This window comes from Betta splendens, chromosome 4, assembly GCF_900634795.4.
Source record: "Betta splendens chromosome 4, fBetSpl5.4, whole genome shotgun sequence".
NCBI lineage: Eukaryota > Metazoa > Chordata > Actinopteri > Anabantiformes > Osphronemidae > Betta > Betta splendens.
The window spans coordinates 2,198,987-2,217,684 of record NC_040884.2 but is presented as its reverse complement, the minus strand read 5'-3'; the positions used below and the strand labels follow the sequence as shown (position 1 = coordinate 2,217,684).

At 42.5% G+C, this 18,698-nt stretch overlaps 3 protein-coding genes across 12 annotated transcripts; 1 reads left to right on the top strand and 2 right to left on the bottom strand.

The window, feature by feature from the left end:
* Positions 1-266: 266 nt before the first annotated feature.
* LOC114853117 (transmembrane protein 69-like) lies at positions 267-1,605 on the bottom strand. Its single transcript, XM_029146084.3, has 3 exons — positions 1,450-1,605; positions 1,182-1,226; positions 267-1,083 (listed from the first exon to the last, which is right to left on the bottom strand). Exons 2-3 carry the CDS (start codon positions 1,224-1,226, stop codon positions 310-312), a joined length of 819 nt encoding a protein of 272 aa, XP_029001917.1. The 5' UTR covers positions 1,450-1,605; the 3' UTR covers positions 267-309.
* Positions 1,606-2,483: 878 nt separating this feature from the next.
* Positions 2,484-6,285, bottom strand: tm4sf4 (transmembrane 4 L six family member 4). 3 transcript variants are annotated; one of them, XM_029146088.3, is made up of 7 exons: positions 6,157-6,285; positions 5,368-5,471; positions 4,997-5,261; positions 4,614-4,703; positions 3,970-4,115; positions 3,406-3,592; positions 2,484-3,307 (listed from the first exon to the last, which is right to left on the bottom strand). In XM_029146088.3, the coding sequence occupies exons 3-7, from the start codon at positions 5,165-5,167 to the stop codon at positions 3,290-3,292; spliced, it is 612 nt and encodes a 203-aa protein (XP_029001921.1). In that variant the 5' UTR covers positions 5,168-5,261; positions 5,368-5,471; positions 6,157-6,285; the 3' UTR covers positions 2,484-3,289. The 3 variants fall into 3 exon arrangements, with proteins under 3 accessions (XP_029001921.1, XP_029001920.1, XP_055364464.1); XM_029146087.3 differs by having other exon boundaries at positions 4,997-5,528; positions 6,157-6,261; XM_055508489.1 differs by lacking the exons at positions 3,406-3,592; positions 6,157-6,285 and having other exon boundaries at positions 4,997-5,448.
* tm4sf18 (transmembrane 4 L six family member 18) lies at positions 6,105-18,690 on the top strand. 8 transcript variants are annotated; one of them, XM_041070549.2, is made up of 13 exons: positions 6,105-6,239; positions 6,595-6,748; positions 6,822-6,975; positions 7,482-7,688; positions 8,697-8,849; positions 8,928-9,015; positions 9,611-9,782; positions 10,527-10,683; positions 11,075-11,248; positions 11,381-11,465; positions 11,864-11,959; positions 16,946-17,014; positions 17,513-17,653. In XM_041070549.2, the coding sequence occupies exons 1-12, from the start codon at positions 6,140-6,142 to the stop codon at positions 16,987-16,989; spliced, it is 1,584 nt and encodes a 527-aa protein (XP_040926483.1). In that variant the 5' UTR covers positions 6,105-6,139; the 3' UTR covers positions 16,990-17,014; positions 17,513-17,653. The 8 variants fall into 8 exon arrangements, 7 of the variants coding, with proteins under 7 accessions (XP_040926483.1, XP_029001913.1, XP_040926486.1 ...); XM_029146080.2 differs by lacking the exons at positions 16,946-17,014; positions 17,513-17,653 and adding an exon at positions 12,548-13,168; XR_005897621.2 differs by lacking the exons at positions 11,864-11,959; positions 16,946-17,014; positions 17,513-17,653 and adding an exon at positions 10,890-10,924.
* The last annotated feature ends 8 nt before the right edge of the window (positions 18,691-18,698 follow it).

The window sequence follows — 18,698 nt, the reverse complement described above, 5'->3', positions numbered from 1 at the left end:
GTTGTGTCACCTGATGAAGTGCTTTGACCCGCGAGGGTTTAAAGTGCAGATTATACCAGTTTAGATCTTATGTAACACTCATTTTCTCAGTGATGTCAGTCCTCCTGGCTTGAGCTGTCCGACCCCAAGCAGAAGGATTGTGAAACACTCAGTACTACATGAAAGGACATAAAGGGAACATAAAAAGGGACAATCTTAAATTTTTTACTTTTCAACTTGAACGCAAGAGCCCATGTCCGGGGGCTGCAGCAAAAATCACCAACGTCTTGACAAATAATTATTTTTTAATTAGGGTAAAATGTGCATGTGTTATTCAGGAAACAGGTTCTTTGCTGGGTACATTTCATTCATCACGAGAGTACCAACTAGTGAAAAGAATGCAACTATGGTGAGAACTGCGCGCAGGGCCTTGAACCAGCTGGGGTACGTAGGCAGGAGGGAGAGATCGTAGTGCAGTGAGATTCCAAGTCCCATGATAACCATGGTGGCTGCAGGATCAATGCTGTCGCTCATGAGCATGGCTGCCCAGGCTAACAGAGGGGGAACCACACTGTTGGCCAGGTTGAGCCAGTCAGGCTTGGCTGGGCTACTGTCAGGAAGAGCAAATCCCCAGCGAACCCCACCCAGGAAGGACAGGATGGATGCACCGTAGGCCAACTGTGCAAAAGCCAGATCTGGGAAGTAGGTTTCAGTCACAGCCATGAGCAGAGTAGGAGACACGAAAGGAATCAGCCCTGCAAACCCGAGGCACAAGGCCGGTCTGGGACCCTTCCACAGGTCCTTTAAGTCATAACGTAACAGATCCAGCTCTTTAGGAGGAGCCTCTGGCTTTTCTCGCTTCTTCAGCCACACAGCAGACGAGTGGAATTGTTTGTTCCTCACTAGAAATTGTGAAGTACAGACTTGAGTCCCCAGGAAAGGTTCAGTCCTCAACAAACCAGTGACTGGAAGTTTAAAAAGGCCAGTGACCATTTCTGTAGATGAAGACCAGGACCTGGTCTGGAGGGAGCCTGATCTGATACAAGAAGCTCCAACCAAGGTTGATGTGCAGCATTGTTGTGCAGGGGGAGCCCAGTGAAATACCTGGAGAAAACATGAATATTTACGTACCAGTAAAATAATTTATTAAAAGCTATTTAAAAAGCTATGGTTTTGGAAGACAGGATATTACTAAACATTACCCTCTGCGCTGCAAATGTGATTCTTCTAAATACAGAATGGAGCATCTGAAAAACGAAAGAGACAAAACTTATATACCAAAACTGAGGTTAATCTACATTAAATAGAACATTATAACGCCTGAACCGTTAAAAAATACTAGATTGCGACCGCGACACCGACTCAAACCAGTGAAAACAGTGTGTCATTACGGCTTAGACATTTTCATCACTGAAGTATGTCTCTGCACGTACAGCATAAGCCATAAACGGGATAATAACGACGAATTACCTTCGTTTCGTGTTTAAATCATGCCTCAGACTTCTTTACACTCAATGTCAGGACTAGCTTAGTTCCCGTAAGACGCTGGTGTGCTGTCTTTTGCTTCCGTGTAGCATTTCCGGTTTCCACTACTTCGATTCCGCTTTAAAGGTGTCTAAGAAAAAGAGTCCGACTACAAAAACAGCTCAATGAAAGATGTCCGTTTTTTTGTTTTTTGGCAAACGAACAAACGGATGATCGTTCGCATCGTCAAACTGCGTCTATGACCGTTTACCTTTTATTAATCAAAGAAACGTAATTTATGCCTAGGGGCAATTCTAGGCAGGACACTTGTAAGCAGCTTGTATAACAACCATAGAAAATCTTAAGTAAGTTTGTAATAATAATCAACGATAATATAAATAAAATAATAAAAAAATGGAAACAGTACAGTATACCTGTACATAGTGATTGCCCTAATATGTGAAATGATTAGTGAGTGGAGTTCAGGAGCAGGATGCTCCTTTCAGTCTTGCATGAGTTGAAGGGCATGGGGCGGGTCTTGTCCGCTGAGTTCCTGCTGGTCATGGATTTGGGACATCGGTTGGCCAGTGGTTTTGGAGCACACTTTGACAAAGTTCTGTAGGCATTTTCTGTTTTGTGTGGTGAACTGGAACCAGCAGGTTATGGATAATGTGATGATGCTATCTATGAAGGAGTAGCCATCAAAGTGTTCTTGTTGACTCCAAAGGAGCTGAGTTTACTGAGGAGGTACTGACACTGGTGACACCTTGTAAGAATGTCCTCAGTGTTGGAGGAGAACTTCAGCCGGTTGTCACAGATGGTTGCCACATATTTGGACTCTTTGACTGCCTCCCCATGGATTATAGCAGTGACCCCTTGTTTGGTGGAGAAGGTCACCCCCAACTCTTTGGTTTTATCTATGTTCAGTTCCAGGTGAAAGTTGTCACACCATTCCACAAACTCCTGCAGAACTGGTCTGTGGTAGTAGAGACACTAAAACTGTGTTTCACCAGGTGATGATCTGTGAGACATTACACAACTTAAGTTATAGATGTCATTTTTATTTTATGAATTATACAGCTCATAGCTTAAATATCTCAGCATAGATCACCAAATGGATGAATGTTGACCAGCAGAAACCAGAAAAGTATTTGTACTATACAGTGTAACTGTCCTTCTCCTGCTGGGGGCGTCCTGCTCCATGTTTCTAAAAATGAGTCCCTGAGCAGAATTGAATTCACAGAAACTCACAGAGAATGAAAGAGAAAGAGCATTTCTCCTTTTTTACAACTGCAAACTAACTTTTTAAATAACTACACAATAGCTTTGCATCAGATCAGTCATTCACAGACCTACAGAAGAAATCATCATAATATATCAGTGATAGTATTTTTGGCATATAACTATTGCCTTTTATATTCATAACAATGTATAACACAGTGATAATGATACTGTATGTCCACATCATGTAATCTGTCAAATAACACATACGAAACAGTTTTTCAGTAACTGAGCTAAACATAAAAGCGTCTGGACTTCAGATGAAATACAACAAATCGACAGTGGTTGATGACAATAACATCTGTGTTAGAGTTAGTTCTACCAGACATGTAGATGTGTTTTGCATCAATTTGTCATCTTTATGTCAGGAAACAAATATTAATTTACTGATTTAATGCTAAACAGTAAACAGTAAACCCTTTAGCTTAGAGCTCTGTCATTTCACCAGTGTTGTTGGACACACAGTAATCAATGAGCTCAAAAAGAAGATCACACAAGAAGCTGCTGCCATCGTCCAAAACCTGAATAAATAAACTCCATCTTCACACTCAGCTGCAGGACGGGATCAGACGGATCCTTCACTCTGAAAAACACCACTCGTTACCATTAGTTCCCTAAAATGTGTCTCTGTTTTACAGTTTCCAGTTATACTGCAGTAAAAGTAACTTCACAGCTACTGACCCCCCCACAGCAGCCACAGCAGTCCCCACACAGAGCTCCCAGCAGGCCGTTGATCACCTGCACGGCGCACAGTGCTATCTGAATTAAACCCATGACCAGCAGCACCGAGAACAGAGACAGATGCCAGGACACCACGTTGGCTGGCTCCAAGCACTGTGACCAGGCCGTGTGGTTGGACAGATAGTCTCTGAGGAGGGACAATGCCTTTATCTGTTACTTCAATGAACACAGATTCACAGATTTTCTTTTTGTTAAGACGCAGTAGTTTGATTTGCCACTTTGTGTTAAAACAAATGGCCAGATAATAAGAACCAGATCTCATTTGAAGTAAAGACTTGGCCAAGAGGCAGCATGGACAGCATAAAATATATTATTGAAGGTATAGATAAAACAATATAGGCAGCATTTGGCACAGTGCAACATTGTAATTGTGATTAAAATGGTACAAATGCAAACTGACCTTTACTGTATGTATTTCTCTTTATTATTACTTTATATTTCTTTACCTGGTGTTCACAAACATATTATGAAGCAAAATCACATTGAAGTGTTTTAATCTCTTACCCATTGGAGAAGGGAGTGGTCCACAGCTCTGTGTTGTTCTGAAACACCAAACACTTGGGTCCATGGTTGATAGCCACAGCAGAAACTATAACTGAGTAACCAGCGCCTACAACTCCCACCGCTGCAAACAGGATGGAGCTCAGCATCTGCAGACAGGGAAGCAGTTGCTCATATCGGGAATCAATGCATTTACTTATCTCACTTTCTACTCATTAAACACTGACAGCAGTAAAATAATTATTTCTGTGTGAGAAGACCAGGCCTTAGGTCGTGACCAGTGCTCATTCTTTCCACCCACATTTACACATTCCTGAGTTATCGATCACAGTGTTTCTACAGTAGCACAATACTCGCTCTGTGTGAGAAAGTCATGTGAAACTGACATAAGAGGAAGTTCAGCCACAGTGTGGTAATCAAATCATCACCTTTACTATTTCATTAGCAGCTATTATAAGTTGATTGTATGTTTTAAATGCATTCATATTTTTCTTTAAATGTAGTGTAGAGTGTCCAGGTGACCAGGTTGCTGTCAAACCTGCAGTTCTGACTACAGAAATAGTCTCCTTCAAAAATTTTGATTAAGCTAGAGCTGTAAATAATGGTTTGATTATGGCGAGAGGTGGAACAGTGAAGCATCTCCTCACCGCAAACCTGCGTCCACAGCTTTCATTGCCACAGCAGCCGCAACAGTCGTTGTTCTTCAGACCCAGGAAGACCAGAGCTGGAAAGATCATCTGTTCCCAGACGAACACACATACACACACACACACACACACACACACACACACACACACACACACACACACACACACACACACACACACACACACACACACACACACACACTAAGTTTGTCATTAGACCCATTTAAAATATTGTATAAGTCAATACCAAAGGCTTTTAACTGATTCATTGTACAAAAACAACAATTATGTGATGATGACAAAATGCTCTACACATGATGTGTTCAGTAATGAAATCCAATTCATTTCAGCTTCTGTCACTAATCTAATTCTTCTGTACTTACCAGCACTCCAGAGCCTAGAATGCCTCCAAAGTACCACACCTGCTCTGTGATGTGTTCCTTTGCCACAGGTTTTCCACCAGGGAAGAAGAGCAGGATGTTGCACAGCACACACACGATCGACAGAGGAATCAGCGTGATTCCAAGACATTTGGCGAAACTGCCTGAACACATCGTGACTGATGCTTTAACCACCTCTTTAGTAAAAAACTACTGCAACTTTAGAAAATGCTTTCACAAAACAAATCTGATCTGTGGACTGAATCATCTAAAACAGACAAAACAAAGAGTGTGGACTTTAGTCTGGCCCAGTTTCTGTGCACTCCAAATCGGTCGGCTGTTGAAATCCGAGATGCAGCAAAAATGACCCTGACCTTCGTTGTGTCTAATGGTCCTGCTTCACCTGTCCTGTTTCTGAGGACATGGCCAGCATCACAGGTGCTTTATAGTCCAGGTCTGCCTCCCTGTGTGTGTGTCACTGACTCACATAAACAGCAGGCAATTCTAATATTAAACACACACACAAATGCACACTCTGCATACACACAAGCAGGGCCATTAACACAGAGCACACAGACACACCACTAAAGACATGGTAGTTAATGTTCTACCAAGAGTTTGGCATGCATGGACACTGAGGAGGAACTGACACCTACAATAGCACAACAGGAAAGTCTCCTTCATTAGGACCATTTAATGTGCGTAGCCTGGGGATGTATATAATTCCCTATTATATTTATTGGGTGTATACATAGAGCGATATAGAGACATTAAAAAGATATATAGACTCTATATCGCTATATATATCGCTATATGTCTCTACATTGTCTCTTGCATGCCAGTTATTATTACTTAGAAAATTACAAAGTTAGTTGTGTTTTAAATTCAAAAAGAAAGTCATATTGGTTTTCGCAGGTAGATAAGAACCGCCATCCAACATTCAGTTTTGAGTTATTTTTCCCTCTAGTTCATTTCTGAGCGCTTCTTCATCGATGCACTCTGCGATCGGCTTCTCTGACCCGAACTCAATCAAAACAGCAGTAATCGATCATGAAAGTTGAAAGTTCAAAACAGTTAAATATTACAGTGCGTGTTGTTGTATAACGCTGACATTGTGACTGTGACACCACTGGGCTTCACACAAGGATGGACGCCGACCTGACCTTCTCCTCTCGTCGGTCTCCCGTCGTGTGTTTACACGGCTGTGTGGCGTCCAGTCAGTCGCTAGCTTCGACGGTGGGACTGGGTGAGTGCAAACCGTTGCCATGGAGATCCTCAACGTTTAGCAGCAAAGCAGAATGTCTGAAAAGACTTTACAATTGTTATTGTCATTTTTAACCACGACCTGTGTTATATCCTTCAGCAATAAAATGCAGGAATAAAGATAATGATAACGTTTTGCAACAGAGAAGACAAGCGTGGGAGCAGCAGAAAACAGTCAGTTAACTAGAGCTAACTACTAACCGTTAACTGCTAACTGCTAACCGCTAGCTAAATAGATTGACAACTTATCGCAACTTCTTTTTAAGTTTGCTCAGGTGAGGCCCTTTGTGGCCATGGAAACCTGTGAATCAGTCATAGCAGTGTCTCTTTGTGTCCAGATGTGCTGAAGCTGGGTGGTAATGCTGCAGATGCTGCGGTTGCTATAGCAGCAGCACTGGCAGTGACAGAACCGTTCAGCACTGGCCCGGGTGGAGATGCGTTCTGCTTGTTCTACAACGGAAAGACTGGGGAGATCAGTGGAATTAACGGCAGGTGGAGGCTCTTTCTCTCTGCTGTTCATTTCTTAATACTGAATAATTATTTAAGCCTCTGTCTGTGTCCTTAGTGGGCGTTCACCCAAAGCGCAGACCCTGGACCTCATGGAAGGACGTGGCTACACTGCTGATGCGCCTCCTTCCCTCTTTGATGTCTTGAATGTCACAGTACCAGGGGCTCCTGCATGTTGGTGTGACACTGTACATCTGTTTGGTAGTGGCAAGGTTTGACCTTTTTGTCTTTTGTCTTTGTCTGGACTGTGTATCAGAGATTTAGGCATCACTCAAAACTTATGTAGTCATTGTTCCGCCCAACATAGTCCAAAAACGACGTGAACACAGCAAGAGGAACCATATTAAGACACAGCAAAGGTATACTTTGATTCAGATGTTTCCTCCTGGGCCTTTGGATGCACCGAAGGGCTGCGTTCCTGAACTCTGGTCCGGTGACTCCCACATCAGCTTTGATGAGACTCAGAGCTGCTGAATGAGCTGTTAAGAATGTTAATGACCTGCTGAAGCACAAATACTGTAGTGAATACTAAGATCACAGAATATTTCCTGAAATACTCCTCGTGTAAGTTTCAAACAAAGGCTTGAAGTGTTTATTTCCTTTTGTGGGTAACCCTCAAGGATATTACAGTTTCTTCTTACAACAATGACTCACACCTCCTACTCAGGGAGGTTTCCCGTGAGGTAATAAGCCAGTTTCCTCTTCATTTTTTCCCCAGCTGTCTTTGCAGGGGGTGCTGGGTGGTGCGGTGGAGCTAGCAGAGGTGGGGTTTCCTGTTGCTGAGGTAACAGCTCACCACTGGGCGAAGGGGGTGGCTGCTTTGAGAGATGCTGGGAAGGAACTAGGCGGAGACCTGCTGCTGGACAATCGTGCACCTAAATGTGGACAAGTATTCAGAAACCCTGCCCTCGCTCAAACCCTCAAGGTAAATCATTTAAACTAAAAGTCACATATTGATAGGACATGTGGAGTGAAAGGCCGTTTGGTGTTTTGTGGTCATGAATGAAACAACAGTGTGAACAGATCACTGTGTTCATTTTACTTCCATTGAGATGATGTTTCTTTTCTTCTTCTGACTCAGGCTTCTATGTGGGAAGACCTGGAATGGACAGAGGGAAATACTGGAAAAACGTTGTGATGATGTAGAGTGAAGGCAAAGATAATAGAGGGAAAGAGTGAAGGTGATCGAGAGGAGAGGAGAGGGTGGAACAGATTAAATGAATGTAGGAAAGCAAAAGTGGACGAAAGAGAGGCCGTAAAAGAAGAGTTAATGTGGAGAAAGGAGTAGGAGTAAATAACAAATTATAGAATTAACTACATTCAGTCTTGTTATCCATCAGCAATACAAAAATGTTGGACTTAAACGTTATAACAGTAATTAAAACTATTCATTCATTAGTAAAAAAAGTATTAATAAGATACTGCAGTAGCATAGGCTGATGTGGCTTCCTCTTCGAGAATGTGCAGGATTGTGATGGGGGGTTATTTATTTAAAACTGCTCATTCTGTCATTTCCTCTCAACAAACCTGAAGTCAAACTATGGCTGAACTCCCTGTGTGTGGGGCCATTCATGCTTTCACACATTAAGGCTGTGCTGTGTTACTGTACCAGACATTTCTTTGTAGAAACAATAGCCATGACCTCAGCCTCATTGATTCCATGACAGAATGGTCATTCCTTTGCTATGACGGTGTGTTTCACTACTTCCTTGAGCGAAATCACTGAAGTCATTCTCACTGACCTAATCTTCTACATTTATTGGACGTATGTCTTTAGATTTTTAATTACATTCTTTGGTAAATTTATGGCATACAGTATATCACATATCAGATGACTTGAAAACTCTGGACTTGTGGCATTATGTCAACGTTACAATCATAGTTAGAGACGAACTGATTCAGTTTAATGGTTTATGGATTCATGTGTCTATAGGAGCTGGGTGAGCGTGGCAAAGCAGGTTTCTACCAGGGAAGAGTGGCCCAGGCCATCGTTGATGTCATTGGCCGACATGGCGGAGTCATGACCTTGGATGATCTCAGCGGCCATGACAGTGAGGTCATCACACCCATTAGTACAGAATATAAGGTGAGGTCTCGACATAGTAATTCTATCTGTATTTTAATAATTTACTGAGCAGTGTGAGTGCTTGTGATGTGTGTTCAGGGTGTGCATCTGTGGGAGCCTCCTCCTAACAGCCAGGGACTGGCTGCTCTGCTGCTGCTCAACATCTTGGAGAACTTTTCTGTCAAAGGTATTGAACGTGAACCAGGTTGTAATAAAATGTTAATATACTAAGTTGGTATTATTGGTATTATTGATAATCTTCATGCATAGAGTCATAGTGGTGGCTCAGTTTGTACTGTGCCTAAACCGACATGTTTTGAATTTTAGAATTTTTTATGTGTATCACATGCGAGGTGCAGTGCCAGCACAGTTCATGTGTACCTAAGGTGGAATGTGCCTGCCGTCAAACCCAGTGTGGGTGTAATTGGCCATTATTGTCGGGACAGTCCTGACCATCAGCGGCTCCACCAACATCCGACTCACTTATGAATCACGTGATTTATGTTGTGTATGACAGTTGGATGTGATCCAGCTATTTACCAGACCCCTGTCACAACCTGACAAAGACAAAAATCAAACATCACTATTAAAAAAGAAAATGAGAGATAGGGCTGAGCTAAACATGTAAAGCTCCTCTCATATCACATGACTGCTGATGGGCTGATGATTGGTCCACGAGTTTTAGAAAAAAACTTCTGTGCTGTGCTGTAGGGCCTGATGTCATGAAACGTTTACATGTCTCTGTGCGTCTGCTTTCTATATTTAAAATAGTTTTCTTGTAGGTTTAGGTCATAACAGCTCTGACTACATCCACGTTTTGGTGGAAGCGGTGCGTTTGGCACTAACGGATGCGCTGTGTTACCTCGGCGATCCAAACCATGTGACCCTCCCTGTGCAAACCTTACTGCATAAGACGTACAGCCAGCAGCGAGCACGGAGCATTAGCATGAACAGGTTCGTGTCTGTGTGTGGGCCTGTTGGCACTAGTGTGTACCAGTGATGCTCTGTTGACTTTAGATAGCAGTGTAGACTTTTTCCACCCCCCAACTCCACCACCATGCCACCTGTGTGCATTTAATGGCCAGTTCTGTAGACTTTGGACACTAGGACATTATCAGATTAAAGACAAATAGACAAGCACAAGATAAAACTATAAAATAACAATATAATGTCTTCTTGTGTACAGAAACACACACTACACATCCTAGGAGTGTGTGTGTTTTAGATTTTATTAAAATTAAACTACTCAGGGAGAATTACTGCAACAAACAGGATAAAACAGCATAAAAGTCCTCACTCACACAACTTAACCCAGTTGCTTCAGTCAACCCTAAATTAATTATAACGTGACAGTAGTGACCTGTGACCTGTAGTTGTCTTGTTTAATTAACTCCACAGTCACATAATGAACCCGATGGACGGTAGAAGATTACAGACACTTCAATTTGGTAACTTGGTCAATGTAACAGCTGTGTTTATATGCAGCTGCACCCTAATCACATTTTTCATCTCATTATTGTATTGTATTTTTCAATCAGTGGTGTGATCTGCCTTATTAGTGCACATAACCAATCCCAGTAAGATATTTTATGCTGCAGTAAACATGACATATTAAAACAACTTGACCCATAACCTCTGGATTATGTTCCAGAATAAATATTTATATCTAAAGCTAGTTGTGTGTGTTTTTTTTTGCAGGGCTATGGAGGGAGTGAAGCCTGGCCAGATGACAGGAAGTGACACGGTCTATCTGTGTGTGATTGACAGCCAGGGTAACGCCTGTTCATTTGTTAACAGCACTTATATGGCCTTTGGGACTGGCCTGGTTCCCAATGGCTGTGGATTCTCACTGCAGGTTTGTAAAGAACGCAAAGCATGTGTATTTGTGTGACGTGTTGATTGTTGGTTATATAAAGCTAAGCATGAAGCTTTGACCTACAAGTGTTGTTTGCGTGAATTAAAGAAAATGAAACATTTGTCAGACACTCGACATGAATGGACAAGTTTCACTGATTTACATTTAATGATGCTGTTTTGCATATTACTGTTTCTTCATGCAAGCTGGGACGAATACATGTTGTTTGTGTTGATGTACTGTAAGTACTGCATGCTTGTGATTGCTAGGACTACATGAAAAGTCAAACTGTACAATAATAAATTTTTAATTCTAAAAAATAAATTTTATTTTAACCGAATCAGACCAGGATTCATCATTGTATTTCATTAACAAAAGCTGCTTCCTGCAGAATCGCGGGGCCAACTTTTCTCTGCATCGTAATCATCTTAACTGTGTTGCTGGAGGGAAACGTCCATATCACACCATAATAGCTGCACTTCTCACTGACTCGGCACCAAAACCACAACTTCTTGCTGCACTTGGGGTGATGGGGGCTTTTATGCAACCGCAAGGACACATCCAGGTACCAAGTGATCAAAATGACTCTTAGTAGTTAAAAAAAGTGTCAGGTAAAATGAAAATAAGTTGTTGTATGACAAGTTTGTACATTAACATTTCTCAAATTGGCTTAAACTGATGATGCTCTTCTGTTTAGGTGTTGTTGAACATGTTGGAGTTTGGCATGAATCCTCAACAAGCTCTGGATGCACCAAGAGTTCATGTACAGTACGATCATAGAGGTACGCCCCCCAGCACACACACAGCAGCCAGCAGTTTAGCATCAGCCATGTGTGTTTAGTCAAAGCAGTCTGTGGTTGAGCTTCCTCGTGTGTGGCGCAACTATTACATAAGACTTCTACAGCAGTTTAAAAACATAAATACCATAAAAACATTTAATGAAAGACAATGATTCCTACAATTGTTTTAGTGTCATCCATGGTTCATACAGTACACAAGCTGGAGGTGCTCGGTTTTATGACAACAGGACACATGACTGTGTACGTCACAGTGTGTTTAATTGGTGGTCAGATTGATTCAGTTTGTTGTTGTGCTGTCAGATAATTTTTTAATAATTTTATTGCTACTGCGTAATGTAAGCCCTTTTTAATCAAGCTCATTTTCTGACGTGTCCATCCAGCTGATGAGTGGGTGATAAATCTGGAGGAGGGGGTCGATGGGAAGGTGGCCAAGGAGCTGAGGAGACGGGGACACAGAGTGAACTGGCCAGTCACAGGTAGACAAGTCAAAACCCAAATGGAAAACTATCAACAGAACATAAAGGTTCCTTATTTTCCATTAGTTTCATTAGTGACATTACACGATACCTGGGTGTTGTCATCATACATCCTGTTTAAAGGTTAATGTGCTACGTTAATAGTTTTATTGTTTTATAGTAACAACCCTTATTACATGGCTAAAGCTGCTATTAGACCCCACTTCCCCTGAAGCCCTGCTGGTTCCTGCTGCAAACAGGAAGTTTTTTGTTCCTCTTCCTTTTATGAAGCACACAACATAAGTAAAGCTGCCCTGTCTTGCTTTTGTTTGCTTTGGAACTTTTCTATCGGTAGTGAAGTCCAGGCCAGTAACACAGTAAGAAATGCAGTGAAGGAGCTTTTCCAGTATTCTGGCTGTTTATTTCAGGAAAGGTTATCTCAGTATTAATAGTCTACTCTACGTAAGAGCACAGTAACTGATGTGTTTCTTGTTTTGTTCCTTATTTCAGTTAGGTGGTTCAGTAGAGGATATTTGATGGCGTCCTCCTCTGAATTTTAGTTACTCAATAATGAAACATGAAGTCATTTGTATGTATCTTGTATCACAGGCCACGAGAGATCTCAGTTTGGGCGGGGACAGATCATCACAGTGGGGGAGTGGTGGAACACATCTGTCAATCAAGCTGCTCATTCAACCAGGGTGTTGTGGGGCGGATCAGACCCCAGAGCTGACGGATGTGCGCAAGGATATTAATAGGCAAATCATTGGACGAATTGATTACCAATTCCTGGAGCACAGACACTATCAGGTTTCAGTCTTCACTGCTTTACAATGGTTCAATAGGTTCATGCTGCATTATGAAGTGCCTGATTTCATGTCCTTTGCATTTCTCTATTGTATGTTTACTTACACGTTTATGTTTGTAATCTACTGCTATGACCTATAGCAGCAGACTATACATTTAATCTAAATTTATCTGGAGTTGTACACAATACTTTAGAATGAATAACACTGTTGTCCCTATATGGTCCTTGATTTTAAACAGGAAATTGAATGTCATGTAATATTATGTTAGACACTAAAGATTAATTAATAATTCTTAGGATAATTATTTATTTTAGTCTGTTTGTTTCGTTGCTGATTTGTTGCTATGAAGAGACAGGTCGTTACTGGATATTTATAATCTTAATGATAGTAATGTAATGGTGATAAATGTGAATGATCTCAACATGTTATGTCTCCATTCTTATTCATTTAGTCTTAGGCAGTGTTTGTGGTGCTAGTGAAATATGTATGACACACAGTGTCAGGGACTCGAAGCAGGCAGGCGGCGAACCCACATGCACAGCACGGAGGCGAGATTACGATCAGAAAGGTTTATTCTTAAGGCACGGTCAGACGGTCCAGGTCATACACGAAATGGCTCGACAAAAGTACAGGCAGGGAACAGGCAAAAACTCACGGTCAGTAGATACTCCAGGGTCAGGCAGGATACATGGTGCAAACAGGAATAAACACGAAAAACACGAACACGCAGGGAACTCAGGAGACTAGGGACGCTCAACTCACAAGAAACACGAACACTCAGGGAACTCGAATACGACAATCTGGCAGGGAACTAAGGACACAGGTGGTGGTTAAATACACAGTGACTTGATGACTAACAGAGTGCAGGTGTGGGTAATGAGCAGGGACAGCTGTGACAAGACAAGAAACCGGAAGTAAAGCTAGAACACAAAACAGAGACCGGGAGACTACCAAAATAAAACAGGAAACGGAAACTGGAACCAAAATAAGACAAGCAGGACATGACGTGAAAACAGGGAACAACTAGAAACAAAGACACGGATCATGACACACAGACCTGATCATTTTAAATCAGACCAGTGACAAATGATGATGATGGATTTATTCCTATTCCTGTGCTGTGTGACCTGTCCAGGGTGAGTCCTGCCCCTTGCCCAGCAGGCTCCAGTTTGGACGATGGATGTGTTTGTTTTCTGCAGTAGACATTTCTCACTTCCTCCCCTCAATTCCAATTGGTGTACATTATTGTTAGGCTTTGTAATGTGAGTAGTTTTCAGCTTAACTAGCAGAATTCTGTTTATTCAGAATGTACATACGAGCAGCAAGCAGCAAGTTTACTTCAGATTACAGGTTTTACCCAATCAGCCCTTGAAGCTCTCTGTGAGCGAGCCACCTCTGATACGCTGGATGCTGCCAGCAATGTCTGTTTATTAAGTTTTATCGTTCATTGAACTTCCAGCTGTTGAACATCCTGCTTCTCCCTCGCTCATCACAGGCAGGATAAATACAGACAAGCTAATTATATTACACTGTGGTTTGGGTTGGTGATTAAATCGCATGTAAAGCACCTTCACTCTGGAGCAGGAAGCTCAAACATGGTTCTACCTCAGCACAAATCTCGCTGCTGGACTTTGCTTCCATGTTGAGCTCCTTACAGCTCCAAATCCAGCTGGTACGAGCGTTTTCCCTATAAAGAGCCGCGTGCTTGACATAATCTGCCTTAACAACAGGCCTCATTAGTCCAGGTCATTAGTGGTCAGCTCCACATCCCAGCACAGTTTGTAAGGAGTTGATATGTTCTAGCAGGATTATAAAGTAGTTCACAACATGCTGGAAATAGGGTCATTTCATTTCAGTCTTTCTGACAAGGAATTAGGTCAATAATTCGTTCAAGAAACTGCAATGTTTGATTTTCCCAATCCACAAACAAAACCCACAAATGTTCCATTTGTAAAAGAAAAAACTAGCAGGTTATGAGTGTGGAGAGGCTGGAACCTGTGGCTCTCGTTGGTTCATCAGTTTGACTAGTTACATCTTCCTCCTGTTTTACTGTAAATTAACACTTGGCCATGAGCTGATGCTGGATCAGGATTTCGGATAAGTCATCTTAAAGTTTTGCTTGGTCTTGCAGATAACCACTGGTGGCAGCCTGGTATCAGCTGGATACAGTGCATGCTGTACTCTACTCATAATGTAGGTGAAGGTTATTAGGAACGTGTCTCTGGTTGTGTATTAAACGCAATGTCAACTTGTTGTTGTGACTTCATAATTCTGATTAGGAGGGATCTTAGTTTAGGGAGTATGAGACCTAAGAGGCTGTGGGAAACACCCACATCATTGGTTGAACTCTGATCTCCCCCCGTTTCCTGGCGTCATAGCAGACCCCCCCAGTTAGAGAGGAAGAAGAATCTCCTCAATGCTTCCACACACACACACACACACACACACACACACACCCAACAGGCTGCCGCCGTCACTGGCTTGTGTTTCCTGGCCTCCCAGCTGCTCTGAGCCTTCCCTCCGACCGCTCTTCCTCTGCTCTCCTGCTCCGCTCAGCTTCTCTGCTCCCGGCGCTTCTGTGGTTTTGGGTGAGCCATGTGTTGTTCAGTGGGTTTTGCCAGGACTCTGGGTCTGGCCCTGCTGCCCCTGGCCCTCTGCTCTATCCTGGCCAACCTGCTGCTGCTGTTTCCTATGGGAGAGATCTCCTACATCCAGCAGGACCGGCTGGCCGGCTACGTGTGGTACTTCGGTGGACTAGGAGGTGGAGGACTGCTGGTGAGCGTTGTGTGATGGAAAATCTGATGACACCAGTGAATACCGAAAGTAAATTATATTAGATTTGACAGATCTATTTATTACTAAGATACATCTTGTTGTTGTGTCAAATGTAATTAATAATGTTCGGCAACTTCTGAAAGTTACGTTTTATTCAGTCACGTTTCTTGGTTCGTAGACTGAAACCTCTTTAATTTATCTGTATTGATTATGAAACAGCCAACGCTGATTCTAACTCTTCATTTTAATTTATTAGTTGTGATTTACTGCACACATAAGCTGTTACTCATAAAAGCACAATTTTAGGCCAAAATGTTTTATTTTACAGGTTTATACTGGTCATCACAGTTAAGTGTGATCACAGCTGTTCAGTGGCAACAATGCAGCTTTGTGTGAATTTGCAGTTAATCAGACTGTACACGCTGCTGATCCGGTGGGTTTAAGTTCTGACCGAGCTGAGAGGACATGTTCTTGTTTTTGCCAGAACAAGCTTAACCGCGTTAATTAGCTGAGGAGCACTTGTAAAGCTTTTATTTATTAGATAGAAGAAGTCTGAAGCCCACATACCACAGCCGCGTGTCAGTGTGCGGCCTCTCACTCACTTCCTGGCTGCGTTTTCATCTCTGCTCCTTTACTGTGACACTTTGCACAGGAGTCAAAGAGCAAACTGAAGCCTCCTGAGAGGAATCTATCTTTAGCTCCCTCCCTCCTTCTGCCTCTCGCTTCCTTTCCCTCTGCTTTGTCAGTTATTTTTCTGCACGCGCTATAGGATATTTAAAAAAACGCTTTGTGTTTGATTGTGTGTTTGTGAGCATGTAAAGCGCTGGGAACCTCCCTTCCTTCGTTAGGATGCTCGTGACCACTGGGAGACAGATAAAACAGCTCAGGAAAGAGGAGGGGGGGAAAGGCCAGAGCTCACAGTCACATGTAGAAGCCAAACTAAACAAAGTGTCTCCCAGCTGCTGCTGCGTTACAATGAACCGTGCCATTGTTTTGCTTTGCTCATCACTCCTCCACTAATCATGTTTTTATTCTGCTGTGTTGTGGCCTCATGAGTTTATCCTGTTATGCGACTCGGTTTGACGCACCAGCAGTGATGATACAGTACGACCTTGTTCTGTTGACCCAGCGCTGAGATACTAAACAGACATTGAACTGATTTGGCTGACACAAACATCTTAGCATGGTGGATGAAATGCATTGATTTTATATGATATGGTCAACAGACAAAATAACTTCATGCAGGCAGTGAATTCATCCAGATCAAAGTGGACGTTTGATGTAATGAAAATTGTTGAAATGAGATTAATGTCACCCCACTGACATCTAATCAGTTCATCCCTAAACCTAAATCAGCTGTGCAACCGGTGGCCACTACAGCGAACAGAAACAATATTAAAGGTCCTAATATCTGTGCTTCCAGATGCTGGTTCCTGCTGTAGCCTTCATCACTCTGGGGAAATGTAGCTGCTGTTGGAATGAAAGCTTGATGGTAAGATTTTGTTAATTTTAATTACATTTATCCCAATGCTTAATGTAGAAATTGCTTTTGGGTGTTGCTTTCCTTTCCTCTTTGTTGTAGCTCCTCATAATGCACCCCTTTAACTGCCACTAGCCCGGTTCTTCTCACCAGTTGGAGGATAATAGTGTACAGTTGTCATTAAGCCAGCCAACACTGTGCCCTTATGAAGTGGAATGCTAATGCTAATCCAGCTATAATTATTCAACAAGGCCCCCTTTGTTAGATAACACTTGGCAAAGTAAGCTTGGCTCACAGCTGCTGTGTGCGTGCGTGTGTGTGAGTGTGTGTGTGTGTGTGTGTGTGTGTGTGTGTGTGTGTGTGTGTGTGTGTGTGTGTGTGTGTGTGTGTGTGTGTGTTTATCATCTTTGAAACTGAGTAATGAAACCACTTCCATTCACGCAGACAAATGAGAAGTAAACAACACAAACATTCCTAACACACATGTTTGAATCGTCCTTTTCTGTCCAGATGTGCGGCTCGGTGCTGGCAGCTGTGGTCGGCTTGGCCGGGTCCAGCTACTGCTTCGTCGTGTCAGGCTTCAGCTTGGTTCAGGGTCCCCAGTGCTTCACCTCTTATGGGTGGACGTATCCGTTTGCAGACCAGGGGGGCAGGTGAGGAGATCAGCTGTTCATCATCAGTTCAGTGTATCTACACATTCCGCTGGCTGTGACTCACGTTCTAAACTGCTGTGTTTCAGGTATCTGATGCAGCCAGAGACTTGGTCCCGGTGCCTCCAGCCGGTGCACATCGTGGAGTGGAACGTGACCCTGCAGTGTCTCCTGCTGGGTCTGGCTGTGCTGGAGTTCATCCTCTGTCTTCTGCAGCTGGGCAACGGTTTGGTGAACGTCATCTGTCGACCGTGCTGCTACAAGCAGGAGTATAGTCTGAATGCTTAGAGACGCCTGCAGACACGCACCACACACACCGCAGCCTCACTGCCGGTGCTGTGTACACATGGGAGCAGAACACAACGTCTGTGGACACAGTTAGACACACACACACATGACACACAGGTCCCCCCACCACTTCATCAACGTTTAATCACTGTGTAATATTTAGATTTTTTGTGTGTGTGCGTGTGTGTGCGTGTGTGTCCTGTATAGAGAGCTAAGGGGACGTTTGACGTGGAGGAGCTGACATAAATACAGTTAAATGAGCAAAACTACAGCAGCAATATTATCATATCAACTGTATGTTATTGTAGGTTACAACTTGTCTTTTGTAGCTGTAAAGAAAAAATCAAAAGCTCTGCAGCTCAAGTCTTCATTATTTGATGCTTTATATTTTGTAAACTCTCCTGATCCAAACGCCTCAGTGCTTGTTTGGAGATCATTCCTCTCCTTATGCCATTGAGAAGTTCCATGAGACAGTGTTATTACAAAGCAGTCACGTTCTTTATGATCAGTATTAGTCATTTCATGGTCGTTTCAATGTTTGTACACTGTTTTGGATCAGTTATGCATCACAAGCAGATTTTGCTGTTCATGTTTGTACATTTGTTTTCATTTTCACAGCATGTGTAAAGTGTTTTTCTCTGTCAGAGACTAGTTCAATGTTTTGGGCATTTTATAAATATTTTAGCAACATATTTTTATAATTTGCATTTGTTTGTGTTACCTCAAATAAATATGACAATTTCTATTGTAGATATGTT